Below are 13,053 nucleotides of genomic sequence, written 5' to 3'. Positions count from 1 at the left end.
CTCTGTGCAGAGAACCAGGAGAAATAGCTTTCTATAGCTAGGGATGCACTGATTCAATACACTGGATCCGCGTTGGCCTTGATACTCATCTTATTAAGCAGATCAGGTATCAACCTTGACATGACCGATCCACGTAAAATAATTTTTCTTTTGTCATTGAGATAAAGCATAATGTTTCAGTGGACAAACAGCTCACTTCTCCTGCTACATAAAAATGATTCAAATGACTTCCACAGCAGTGAGATTGACAGATTCTACTTTTGGAAAAAAGACCCTTGGCATCAGCAGATACCTGGAGTTAAGGTATTGGAATTGGTATCAGTTTGATCAATGCATCCACATCTGTGTCACTAACAGGATTTTCTCTCACTCAAGGGTGGACCTTTTTCACAGAAGCCATTTTGACAGAGTAGGAAGAGCACATGGGTAAATACTAAGATTATTGATGACTGAATTCCATTTAGCAGCTTCAGTTTCAGGGGCCTGGTATTGTGCATGGCAGCTCACTGTAGGGGACACTTGAACACCTGTACTGTTCTTACTATGACTGACTAGTCTTCTGTGAAAAAGGCTGATTTTATAAAAAAAAAAAGAAAAGAAAAAAAAAGTGCCTTACAAGTCATATATGACTTTTTATAAGTTTATTTGATTGACTCCAGTCAATGAATGTCTCCTTCGCAGCAGCAGAGTAGCATTAGTGGTGAGTCCACATGATGGGAGTGTCCTGCAGTCGTCATCGTAGCGGCATTGTGGGTACGCGCTGATGATGTCGTAACCAGGGAGACCATCGCCTCTGTAGTGTAAGAAATAACACGCAACCAGTGTCGCATTGTTACGAAAGCAGAGGAGAGATAACTTGGACAGGAGGATGAGGTCTCACCTGTGTTTGTCCAGATACTGTCGCAGGTGGCCGATTGTTTCTGAGAAGCACATTTTCAAGATGTAAGTATGACTCCCATCCTCAGACTTCACCTTGAGCGTGATGACATCACGGGGTGACGATGGCCTGTCAGAGCTGGATGTCTCCAGTCTGAATGTGAAAAGGGACAAAAACTCATAATATAAAAATTTACTGTATAAATATGAGTTAAAGCTGACCCCTTTCTTTCTGCATACCACTACATTAACCAAAACTTACGTTACCAGCTGCATTGTGAGGCATAAAAACCGAACACACTTTATATAATAATGTCTTTCACTGGTCTCAGACTCCTTAAGGAGGTCACACATCTGAATCCTACACCCCATCACGAACTAACGAATTCTGGCTGTCCGTGGTGACCTGCCCTATTTTTCCGACCAGTGCATACAGTAATCTCCACAATCTCGACTGTCAGCCATCGTTGCCAGAAAGGGATTTTAATCAGCCTTTACATCATGCAGTACGTACTTGGATTTGGCAGGTCCTTTTAACCTCTGCTTTTCCTTCTAATTTCTACATGGTTGTGATGTTAGAAAATGATTTGCTTTGCTGTTTTGGCATCTTGTATCTGGATCAACTATATGATGTTTATACTGAGTAACATATTAAACCCCAGATGCCATGTTTTTCCATGGTTCTGCCTTTACATCAAATGGAAATACTCTTGATTCATGCATCATTTTATTGATGCATTTTTGTACCTTTTAGAAACGTTGGAATATTCTTCTACAATTTAAAACACATTTCTATAGATTTGAACAATGCTTGTCTGCACAATGTGTTCTCCCACTGGTTTTTAGACACAAAAATTTGTATCACGATTCATGGTACTAAAAAAAAAAAAAATCGGTAAGCTTATGTAATGAATGATGACATTTCTGAATACCTCTCTCTCATTGCCTGCAGTGCGGCTGTGTCTATGAAGACCACTGAGTCGCTGCTCTGCACATCAGATGAACCCTAGAGAAAGTGTTTGTTAGATCAGAGCATTACGTTAAGCACAACTACAGGCAGACTAGATAGCGTGATCATCTGTAAGAGAGCATACATACGCAAGCAGGGTATATGAGTAAGTGCTTTTGAAATGAGGTCGATCCTTTCTGCTTTCTCACCTGCAGGGTTGCTCTCAGTGAGTCCCTGACATCAATCACGCGACCAGCCTTGACCACCACCTTCGGCAGCCTGTTCAGGAACTGATCCATGGTCACTGTCTTGCCTGTGTGAGCCAGAAGAGAACATGAGAATGACAGTGAAGATAAAGGATATCCATCACAGGTCTGATTTTTGGGAGTATCAGAGTGATGTTTGCAGGACAGACCAGGTATTTGAGAGCTGGCAACACTTGATGAATCATCTTTCTCCCACGGTAGCCTGAAGATAAATTCTTCATCTCGCCTGTCATGAACCTGCACAGTAAGTTTTTGATAAGTCATAACTTTGCACATTTGCTGACAGGCAAACGGAAAGAAACGGAGACACACCTCAAAAGGAACACCATCTGGAAATCTTTCCTGAAGCTCAGATGGAAAATACCCGTCCATCAGATCACGCATGCACTGCTGCACAGACCAAAGGAAGAGTCATCAAAGACCCCAGTTTAAAGTAGGTGTTTTTTATCCCGTACAGTTTTAGTTTGCAAACCTGGGTGCTGTGCTCCTGATAAGAGCGGAAAGGACCATCAAACATGACAATGCCATTGCTGTAGAGCCTAAGTTGAATAGGCTCCTTTTTTGCCAGCTGGGCCCCCGTGGCTGTCGACTGCACAAAAGACTCTCCCTCCCCTGCGAGGATGTTCAGCTCCATGATCCTCAGCATCACAAGGTCAAAGTTCATGTGGAAATCCCTGACCCCAGAGATGCCTGCAGAGGAAAGATATACAACATGTTATGGCCCTGTGTTGTGAATGTTAGCAAGAAAGCTTAGGGCTGATAAAGATGAAAGTACCTGGCTGCCAGAGGCCTCTACCTGAGCTGTATGTCTGCTCACAGTCCTCTGAGTCACTGGTCTCCCCATCTCCCACCCAGAGCAAACCATAGTCATTTAGAAAGCTCTGCAGGACAGGGACCAGCGCAGTTCAGTATGGTGTGATCACAGCATAAAGACATGAATGAAATGTAATATTTAATCAACTCACCTCCATTTCATGCACTTGGTTCTGCAGTTGTTGGCACCTTTTTTCAAGACCCTCTCTGCCGCTCAGATCATGTGCACTCCCTAAATCCGCAAATAGGCAAAATCATTTCATCTGTATCATGCGTTTATATCAAACTCAGGTCTGCGCATGTTGAAGGTGATTACCTGATTCTTTCCAAACCTTCAGCTTCTTCTCCAAAACAGAGATCTTTTTATTCTTTAGAAGAATGAAGAAAATATAAACTGGGGGTGTGACATGTCTCAAAGATGTATGTTACTGCCACTTCATTATTCACCCGGAGGAGGCATGTGTTCACCTTGCACTCGATCTCCTGCGCTTGGCTCCTCACTTTTTTCTCCAGCAGGTTCACCCGCTGCATCATGGCAGACATGAGCTCAAAGTCGCTTGGTGGAGCAGCTGATTATCAGAGTTAGAGTTAGCTTTGTTTTCTATAACAGCAAATCAAAAAATTTACTTCACACTGGGATAAATAACTCTGTATTAACTTGTACCTTTCTTTAAAGGGGCTTTTGATTTTGAAGTGGAGGCTTTGCTGGCTGGAGTGTGGGAGGACTGGAGAGGATTTGTATCAGATGGATCATCATCAGCACTGTCAACTAATGCTGCCTGAAATTCTGAAAAAGGAAACACACATTACAAAAATATGTGAGTGTCACAAAAAGGTTTAAAAAAGAATATATACAAATGTATAGTAAATATCTGTTTGTCAGAGTAGTGGGATTAAGAGTGGTCGAATTACTGGAGTATCTTTTCATGCTGCCTCTTAGTTCTACTCCACCTCGTTTCAGAGGGAAATAATGTACTTTACTCCACTACAACTGTTTTACTGTCACTTTACAAGTTAATGTTTTACATACTAAACTAGATTAGTCAAAACATTAATTGAGAAACTATTAAATTCTAATTTTATTAGATAAGTTTACTATAAAACAAAAAAAAAAAACGACTCTTTTCTTCTTATTATTATTCTCATTGTAAATTTAGATAAAAAGTTGATTGAAAAATATTGTTCAAAATCTTGACAGCCTCTATTTGATTATATATATATATATTATATATATATATTATATAAATTTTTATATATATATTTTTTAAATCAAACATCAATCACTAAGCATCACATCTGTCTCTGTCTTTAACACAGAATACTGTCATACAGATCACTCACCATGCTGATGATGGGCATGTTGTCAGTCACTTCAGTCAAAGAGGGTTTGACAGTGGGATCAGGTTCATTTTTATACAGTTCATACAGGAACTGTTTTTTCTGTGTGGGCGTTTGTGGTTGTCGATAATAATTTAAAGCTTCTATTCAAAAGGTCAAATAATTTCCAGTTCCTACATCCAGACATAGAGAGAAGCTGAGGTTTTGGCCCAGATGATTAAGTGGTAGTGAGTTTCTAGGAAGTATTAAGTTGATGGTTACGTGTGAGACAACAGAGCAAAAAGTTAATCAGTTATTTATATCCACTTCAGTAATATTGAATTAGGCCAGCTGCAAAAATGACATACACATTTCTCAAGGCTCCAGCTTGTAACGTGAGGATTTGCTGTTTTTTCCTGATCATTATTTTAATGATTTTATTTTATTTGTTAAATAGTTTAAAAAAAATAGTTAATGCATGAGTAATAATAACCTAATGATATATAATAGTATAAGACGCATTTTTATGCATTGAACACTTTTACTTAAATTTTTCTGATTATGTTTACATACTTTTACTTACTGAGTGTTTTTAGTTTTTTTTTTTTTTTTTTTTTTTTTTTTTTTACAGTTCTCTTTCTTGAGTACAGAATGTGAATACCTCCCTCACCACTGGTTGTAACAGCTGTTGAGTGACCTTTGACATTATGTTTAGATTTGAGCAGCCTACCTGTTAACCGATTCCTCCTGAAAGGCACTTTTTGTCTGCCCCTGCAGGTCAAACACAGTTACATGTACAGGTTCCCTATTGGCATAAATGCAGCTCTGTACTTGTGTCCAGTGAGTAACCCACCGTTGCTCGTTCAGAGGGCCCTGCAGCGGAGTGCGCCTCGTTTTCTTCAGCATCGACAAAGGTGAGCTCATTTTACTTGAGACCAGCCGGACACTGCGAGTGAACTCCTCAAACTAAATAACCCAGACTGGCTCGAGAACGAGCCGTCTGTTTGTTTGGAGTCCGTTGCCATTAGCAACGCAGGGAGCGCTTGATATTGTAGAATGAGGTGGTGCTAGGTGGTTCCTGTTTCATCCACAGGACGTCGCTGTTTCTCTCTCTTTCTCTCTCTCCGTCACACACACAGTTTGACATGTGTTTAAATGTCACCTATTTTGCGGTTGCTTGTTTTTGCAACATTTTTTGTAACGACATTTTGTGCTGTAAGTAGAGACTGCCTCAAAAAAGTTAAAACAACTTTTAACAGCACCAACCGATGACGTTAATAAATGAATGAGGGGCTTCTATTGGTTTTGAAAAATTATTTTGATGTACAGACTGACGAACTGAGTCTAAATAGCTGTCACCACGCTTTCCCGATCTGCGATGTTCGTTCCTTCGTCTCCGGTCACTGTCGCCGCTAGTCGGCCAGGCCCGGTGCAGCCATACTGTCCAGTGCAGCCAAGCTGTGGGAAGGGAACAGGCAGACAGAGAGGATGCTGAGGCCTGCCAGTCCCACAGCTCATCCATCATTTACCCGGAGCTGTTAGGCCGGTCCGGGCTATGGCCGCACCTATTGCACATTTCGACGACGACTGGCCGAATTTGGGTGACTTGAACATGGTTTCAGAGCAGGGGCTGCTGCCGCGGAAAGGCCGTGCAGCAGCCGCCGCCGCCGCCGCGGGGGAAGCGGCAGCGAAGCTTCTCCTGGAAGATGATGATCTCTTCGAGCTGCACGACAGCAGCTTTTCCCCGGGGGAAACCGGTGCTTTCAGGTCCATGGAGGACCTGGTGAACGATTTCGATGAGAAGTTATCCGCGTGCTTCCAAAATTTTAACGCCAAGACGGACAGCATCGCTCCCGTGAGCGTGATCGCGGAGGACACGCTGCTGGAGAAAGACGAGTGAGTGTGCTTGTTTGTTTGTGGCCTGTTGTTTTTTAAAGATGTGTGGAAGAGGAGGCTTCCACTCACTGTTTTGAAAATCATAGTAAGGCTTGGTGTCTGCATTGGGACCAGATCAGGAAGCCAGCAATTCTTGGAAAGGGTTATTAACTATCAGTGATGTGACAGCCATCTTTGGTCATCCATTAAAACTCAGAATGTAGGTCTGCTTTAATCCACTGAGATGACAGACTCTGGACGTGAACATTTTTTTCAACCGATTCATTCAAACAAACAGGTGCACTAATATTGGCATGATATTTGTATCTGCCATTAAATGGCTTTTAAAAACCGATAGTGGCGGATATGAGTGGACTAAGGAGTAATATTTCTGTTTTTACAGCTGATATTTGTGAATTTGGCACTTTTATTGACCATGTTTGTTTCCAATGCCATCATATAGTCATAAATAACAGTTAAGAGGAAAGTTTCTAACACTGGTAAAAAAACACATATCCACTCAATACTATATTAAAGACTTTAAAAGTGTTTAGTTGAAAAGCAGTGGGTTTATTAGTGGTTAAAAATAGTCAAATACACAAATATATTTAACATTAGCACTAAACATTTGTCCAGTGACATATTATTCCTGCAGCTTTGGGTTTTTGTGATACAAAAATGTAATCATCGTGGCCTTTTCAACTTGATAGGATTCCATGTTGGGGATTACAGGAACGTGTCATATTTGCCCTCCACACCAAAATTGTTTAATCTGACTGTGATACATTTGTGGATGTGATTTCTAAAAGTAGTTCTGTGTCATCCTCTTACATTCAGTCCCCTCAGCATCAAGGAAAGTAGGTAGGCTCAGGAAAGAGTTGTTATCAGTAAAAAGGATGTGGTTTGTATTGATGATAATTATGTCAGTTCAATTTTCACCGAAAGATTCGTTAAGACTTGTTCTGTCTCGTCTCCCCACAGAATCTGGAACGCTTTAACCAGTAACTATGGGCATGTGATGCCGGTGGACTGGAAACAGTCTCGAACATGCTCCCTCCACGTCCCCTCATTCAACCTGAAGGAGACAACTGTGAGCGATTCCACCCATCCCATCCCATCCCATCCCATCCCATCCCATCCCTGTCCCACTTTCCCCTTCAACCCCAGCAACCCTCCCTCCCTTTCTCCCTCCCCCACCAAATCTCTCCTCTGTTCATCTCACAAATCTCAAATATTCATTGTGCTGGGGTTTAGTGCTTTGATTAAATTCACTCCCCCTGTCCTGTTCCTGGCCAGAGGAAGACTGATGTCGCGGCGGAGCTGTCAGACGATGAGGAGCTGAGGGAGCAGCTGGACATGCACTCCATCATTGTCTCCTGCCTCGCAGAGGAGCCCCTTTTCACAGCAGAGCAGGTAAGTTGCATATAAACATAAACACCATCCTCCAGCATAGTCTGGCCCGTTCTCAGTCACACTGGATCAGGCCTACAATTGCAGAGCAGCAGCTTAACATGGCTGAAATCCCTCTGTGTTTCTCACAGAGATTTAATAACTGATTTTCAATGGGTTATTTTGAGTGCTTATCTCTCTCTCTCTCTCTCTGTTGACGCTCTCTCAGGTTATTGAGGAGATAGAGGAGATGATGCAGGACTCGCCTGACATGGAGGCAGAGCACAATCCCTCTCAGTCGGACCTCTCGATGCTCTCACTCGACGTCCAGCGGTCCACCAGCAGCCCCAGCTACGAGCAGAGTGAGTGTCCACTGATCAGGACAAATAATCAGTATTATGTGACACTTTGTCTCGTGATATGTAATCAATATGAAAGTACCAATATATTGTATTGTCTTGTTGCAGTGCTGAATGAATTGTATCAGTGTTGTGATGATATGTTCTTGTGATTCTTTGCTTGTTAAGCAATTTGTTATTAGTACACTGGTTCACCATCAATATCAGGAAACATTCTCTCACAATATGTTCTTGATATTGTGTTTTTCTAACTCTGAGAACACATAAAAAGTGGTGCAGACATAAAAAGTGGTACACTGGGTGACCTGTTCCTTGATTACGATCACCATGGGCACTGTAGTTTATTTTGAATAAACACCACATACACCATCCTGCTGTTTGAAGTACTTAGTAGAGCACCAAATGTGTCTAAATCCACAGCTGAAAATAGTGCCTAAGAAATGCACCAGTTTCTCCCATTTGAGTAACATCTGCTGAAAACCACAGTGCCCAGCTGTTTCAGGTCATTATTTAGTCTTTTTATAAAATGAAAATATTTATTTGTGTGTCTTTAAAGATTTACATCCACAGTATGAATGGGCTTGTGGCTGAGAACCAGAGACAGGGTTAGGAGGTCAGATATGATTGGTAGATAGTCTAAAGGACTGTTGGTTTTGGGATTTTCATGGGATTTATTGCCAATAAGAAAAATATAAACTAGAAGGGCACTCAGTGAGCACAGAGCTCCACCGATGCCAATGTCAAACAACATACACCAGACTTCAGAGAAAAACCTTCAAATTCATAGCAAATGACCCGGATCTGCCCCAAAACGTACTGGGTTCTTCCCTGATCCATACCCCAGCCCTCAACCAAGACCAAATTGTTTCAGTACGTTTTGCATAATCCTGCTGACAAATAGACAGACACGGGTGAAAACATAATTTCCTTGGTGGAGGTAATAAGGCCAGGCTTATTCTTCAATGTCTTCAATGCTCTACCACCAGTTCTTTCAATGCATTTCTTTTTTAATTTTACTTCCCAATTTGATAATTTTGTAATACATGTCACATACTTACATACACAAAAGAAAAGCACTTTTACATCTGAGTTGTCTGTAAAATTATTTGAAACTGAAGGCACCTCATAACATACTGATCAAATTTAGTATATAATTGATTCTTGCATTTTTAAAAGGGCCTGCTTGGCTTCCTTCAGTATCAAATAACTGTATGCTTTGTGTGTCTTTGTGTACGTTTGCGTTGCAGGGGTGAGGACCCTGAGTGTTGCAGAGCTGAACGAATGTCTGGAGGAGACGGAGACGAACATCAGAAGGTTCTCGGAGGAGCTGGTGCAGCAACTGGCTCTCAGGGATGAGCTGGACTTTGAAAAAGAGGTGAAGAACAGTTTCATCTCAGCGCTCATCGATGTGCAAAACCGGCAGAAGGAGCAACGCGAGCTGCTGAAGAAGAAGAAGAAGCTTAAAAGTGGAGCTGGGACGTCGCAGGGCCACGCTGAGAAAACACTCGGATCAGTTAGTACTTCATTCTTACAGTCAGGTTTTAATGAAACACTACCATCCTGGTTATGTGTGTTGATTTATTTATCTCCTTATTGATCACTTGAAAGGTTCGGTAGTGATAATACCGTAATCATGTGATATCTTCGGATCTTTCTTTTCCACTCATCGCTGCATTTCTTGCTGTATCTGTTTTTTAAATTTTCCCACAAAGCGCATTTTCCTGAAATCTTTCGTGTTCTTCGATAATCTCTCTCCTGCCGTTTCTCTGCTTCACTTCCTTCCTCCTCAGCGCTTCAGCATGGAGGGACTCTCCTCCGTCATCCAAAACAGCTTCCGGCAAACTTTTGGGAGTGGGTGCAGTGAAAGACAGGTTACTTCCCTTTTCTCTCTCTCAGCTGCTGAACTTCGCCTTTCTGCTTTCTGTACTGAAAATATACACTTTGATGGGAATGCCATCCCCCCAGATACATCCACTTTATCTCAACTATCTTCCTTTTCAACATAGTTAACCAGATCTGGAACTTCAGTAAAGAAAGAGTCTGGCTGTATGCATTGTTTTTTTTCTCCAGCATTCATGCAATAGATGTTGTACCTTTTTGAAATTCTCTCTCCCTGTCCTTGCCACTGTTTCCTGATGGTTTACAGTATTTGACCACAGTCATCCCTTATGAGAAAAAGGGACACCCTCCTTCGATTGAGGACCTCCAGATCCTGACCAAGAGTAAGTTTCTCCATCTGTATCAACCATGCTTGAATTTTAGTGGCTGTGACTGATCCATTCACTCCTTCCTATCTGCTGCTTCTCAGTTCTACAAGCTATGAGAGATGACAGTGACAAGGTGCCCGGTCTCTTAACAGACTATATTCTCAAAGGTGAGCCTTTTCTCTTATTTTTTTTTTTGTCTGTACACTGTAGAAGTTGGTTTTACATGTTTGAGCCTGTTTACTACAAATCATATATACTTAACATTACTACAGCTTTCGTGCATTTAATAAAAGTTTAAATTTGTTTCTTACCTTTCAAAATTACAAACTTGTACAAAAAAAAAACCATCTTGCAGAGATTTGAAACTTGCTTGATAAAGAGGCTGTCCATCCATCCAAACATGAACAGGCCACTGCCTTCATTTTTCTAGTCAGTTACGTTGCTGTTGCTTGGCTTTGCAGTTGAGAGCAGGTACTGCTTTGAAAACAATTCCTGTTGGTGCATTTAAAGACAGTTGGCTGCCACAAAGTATTGCTTTTCTTTCATCTTGTATTGTTGAAAATGATATTTAGCAAGTAAATAGAGATTTTGAAAATCAAAATATAAATCTAATGGTTTCTTAGAGTTAAAAAGTTTGGCTGCTGACTCATTTAAATGTTTTCAGAATACTAGTTGGTGCATTGTCAAATAAACAAACCAAGGCAGAAAAAAACATTTTTAGGAAATCAACATAAAAAGTACAATACGCTTCAGAAAATGATTTGAATCAAACAAACCAGTATGTTCCCTCAGTGTCTCCTGCCAAAATATGTTAGCTCTTATCTTTTGTGTGTCCTCTCTTTCACACGCATTCTCTTTTCATCCCTTCATGTTTTCTTTCTCTACTTCTTATGTTCCACTCTGCCTAATCTGTCGCCGCCTCACACTCGCTAGCTGTGGTGTGAGCGATGGACGGAGAGGTTTGTGACACGTTCACTGTGTGATGTGCACTGTTGTGGTGTTGTCACTCACGGTGGGAGAGCGCCCCCTCTCTACCACTGAAGTGTAGTGGCGTCTGACCCCGATGTTTCTCCCTCTCACCTCTCCCCTCTCCCACACAGTGACACAGTGGACTGACTGCAAGCATGGTTTATCCCTGTTAGTGTCTAGACTCACAGACAGTGACTCTGTGCCACCCTGCAGTTCATTTTTAAGACACTGTTTTATGATTATTAGTTGCCTGCAAATCTTTATCCTTCAAATCACCCAACCTACAGTATGCTTGAGATTTCATTTCAGATATTTAGCAGTCTATAACTGATGTGGTGAAACTGTGATTTTCAACAGGTGTTTTTTTTTTTTCCTTCTGTTTTTTCTCCTTTTTATTTCCCACTTGCAATTTTACTGATATCTCCTCATACTCAAGCTTCATCCCTCGTCAGTCATAGCTCTGCTAATATTAATCTTTGCTGTTATTGCAGTGCTTTGCCCAACGTAGACCAGAGGGATGGTGCCTAATTCCCTGCAGAGGCTTCAGATAGTTTACCATGGCAACAAGATGAAGAGGACTCATTGTAATTTTATTTTTTTGGCATACATGAAGCACACTTAATTTATTCCTGCATGTTTTTACCTCAAGATGTGTTATTTTTAATTGTGTTGTGTTCTTCATTTAGTTGTATTTATTTTATGTGGAGTGTTGTGATTTTGCAAACTGTTTGTGTTCCTGTGAACTTTTGACTTCTTTTCAGTGTTTTGAATTTTCTTGCACTGTGAAAAAAGAACTCTTAAGATGCTAAATTATATGAGAAATATACCCAGAGGGATACACCAGCATAGGAGCTTTGCTTGTTGGTTAGAAGTAAGAGCGAAGCTGCGATGCAAAGGGCTTTGTATTTATCTCAAGTGCTTCTTATCCACTGAGCAATGAACAAATGCACAAAGCATGTTGAACACAGAAGTAATAATGAAAAATGCTTGAAAGCATCAAGGCTGTAAAACTGAAGAGTAAAATTATGTATAGCTTTATTTTGCCCTAAAGGGAAATTAAGTATTCCAGTGTTGGATAGTAACGGGATTCAGAGAATAGAAAAATACAGATTAATAACAAATAAATGAGTTAAACAAGAGAAGTGCGTGCATAAACATCCTATAATTCAACACGTTCTTCCATGTACCTGCAGACTGTGTACTCTTTACTCTCCTGTGTTGTCATCTCAGCAGTACACCACGTACGTACATCATTATTATTCTATGGAAGATGAAGCCCTGATAGTCAAGGGGATGTGGTCTGGACTGAAATTAACTAATCGACTAACTAACTATGCACTCCACTGAATATTGAATTGTGACCCAACGCACTGTCTGTACTTTTGTGACGCTGACAAGCTCTGAATCACAGACCCGAGCGTCGACGTGCCTGCTGTGCACAGGGCAGCGTAAACCATGACTGTGACTGGGCACTGTTATTCTCTATGTATTTACAAGCTGCCTTTGCTGTTGCCTGAACTTTTGTACATTATAAATGACTTATTTTCAGTGAATGTCATATTTACTGTTCTACTTACAGAACCGGCTTCCTTGTTCATTTATTTTGTAAATATTTTATTTCAAATATATTGATAAAATCACTCCCTGTTTGTCTCAATATATTTTATTTATTTCATGACAGAATGAAACAACAGTAATGACAATAAGACTTCATTTCCACAAGCAAGCTATTTCCAGTCCTTTGCTGGATATGATCTATAGAAACATTTTTCTTTCACTCTGACCCAGGAAGGCAGACAACCTCTCTAAAGGAAGAATCCTAAATATTTTATTACATTACAGCAGGAGGAACCAACTCAACCCACTTCACTGATGCACATTTCTGTGCAAGCAACAAAGCTTGTTGCCCCAGCAACTTAAATTCAGATGTATTCAGGTCTAATTAACCCTTTAGAAACATTAAAGGTAAAAGGGTATGAACAGCTGGGAACTGAATCTGCTGAACAGTGAGGGTGTAATATGGAGTCTACAAA

The 13,053-nt window shown here is 40.9% G+C and overlaps 2 protein-coding genes across 5 annotated transcripts; one reads left to right on the top strand and one right to left on the bottom strand.

The window, feature by feature from the left end:
- Positions 1-57: 57 nt before the first annotated feature.
- On the bottom strand, positions 58-5,230 carry ubxn11 (UBX domain protein 11). Of its 3 annotated transcripts, XM_022753522.1 has the most exons (14): positions 5,075-5,230; positions 4,952-4,992; positions 3,569-3,691; positions 3,373-3,473; positions 3,221-3,272; positions 3,057-3,136; positions 2,867-2,972; positions 2,564-2,781; positions 2,404-2,481; positions 2,241-2,328; positions 2,035-2,138; positions 1,809-1,882; positions 881-1,030; positions 58-793 (listed from the first exon to the last, which is right to left on the bottom strand). In XM_022753522.1, exons 1-14 carry the CDS (start codon positions 5,143-5,145, stop codon positions 634-636), a joined length of 1,446 nt encoding a protein of 481 aa, XP_022609243.1. In that variant the 5' UTR covers positions 5,146-5,230; the 3' UTR covers positions 58-633. The 3 variants fall into 3 exon arrangements, with proteins under 3 accessions (XP_022609243.1, XP_022609242.1, XP_022609244.1); XM_022753521.1 differs by having other exon boundaries at positions 2,035-2,328; XM_022753523.1 differs by lacking the exon at positions 4,952-4,992 and having other exon boundaries at positions 2,035-2,328; positions 5,075-5,121.
- Positions 5,231-5,583: 353 nt separating this feature from the next.
- Positions 5,584-12,600, top strand: LOC111227764 (fasciculation and elongation protein zeta-2-like). 2 transcript variants are annotated; one of them, XM_022753464.1, is made up of 9 exons: positions 5,584-6,117; positions 7,078-7,186; positions 7,393-7,509; positions 7,715-7,847; positions 9,092-9,357; positions 9,635-9,715; positions 9,991-10,066; positions 10,153-10,218; positions 11,512-12,600. In XM_022753464.1, exons 1-9 carry the CDS (start codon positions 5,777-5,779, stop codon positions 11,526-11,528), a joined length of 1,206 nt encoding a protein of 401 aa, XP_022609185.1. In that variant the 5' UTR covers positions 5,584-5,776; the 3' UTR covers positions 11,529-12,600. The 2 variants fall into 2 exon arrangements, with proteins under 2 accessions (XP_022609185.1, XP_022609186.1); XM_022753465.1 differs by lacking the exon at positions 9,635-9,715.
- Positions 12,601-13,053: the final 453 nt, after the last annotated feature.

The sequence above is a fragment of the Seriola dumerili genome, unplaced genomic scaffold, assembly GCF_002260705.1.
Source record: "Seriola dumerili isolate Sdu_G_001 unplaced genomic scaffold, Sdu_1.0 BDQW01000191.1, whole genome shotgun sequence".
NCBI classification, from domain to species: Eukaryota; Metazoa; Chordata; class Actinopteri; order Carangiformes; family Carangidae; genus Seriola; species Seriola dumerili.
Note: the sequence above shows the minus strand (reverse complement) of the source record. Positions and strands in the feature narration are given on the sequence as shown.

Bases quoted from the DNA above. Each gene is read 5' to 3' on its own strand.
- ubxn11 (XM_022753521.1), bottom strand. From the start codon at position 5,145: ATGAGCTCACCTTTGTCGATGCTGAAGAAAACGAGGCGCACTCCGCTG. The intron at 3,273-3,372 runs GTGAACACATGC...ATTCTTCTAAAG, and splicing joins CGCAGGAGATCGAGTGCAAG to AATAAAAAGATCTCTGTTTT. The intron at 794-880 runs GTGAGACCTCAT...CTTACACTACAG, and splicing joins CAGTATCTGGACAAACACAG to AGGCGATGGTCTCCCTGGTT.
- LOC111227764 (XM_022753464.1), top strand. From the start codon at position 5,777: ATGGCCGCACCTATTGCACATTTCGACGACGACTGGCCGAATTTGGGT. The intron at 7,187-7,392 runs GTGAGCGATTCC...GTTCCTGGCCAG, and splicing joins TCAACCTGAAGGAGACAACT to AGGAAGACTGATGTCGCGGC. The intron at 7,848-9,091 runs GTGAGTGTCCAC...TTTGCGTTGCAG, and splicing joins CAGCCCCAGCTACGAGCAGA to GGGTGAGGACCCTGAGTGTT.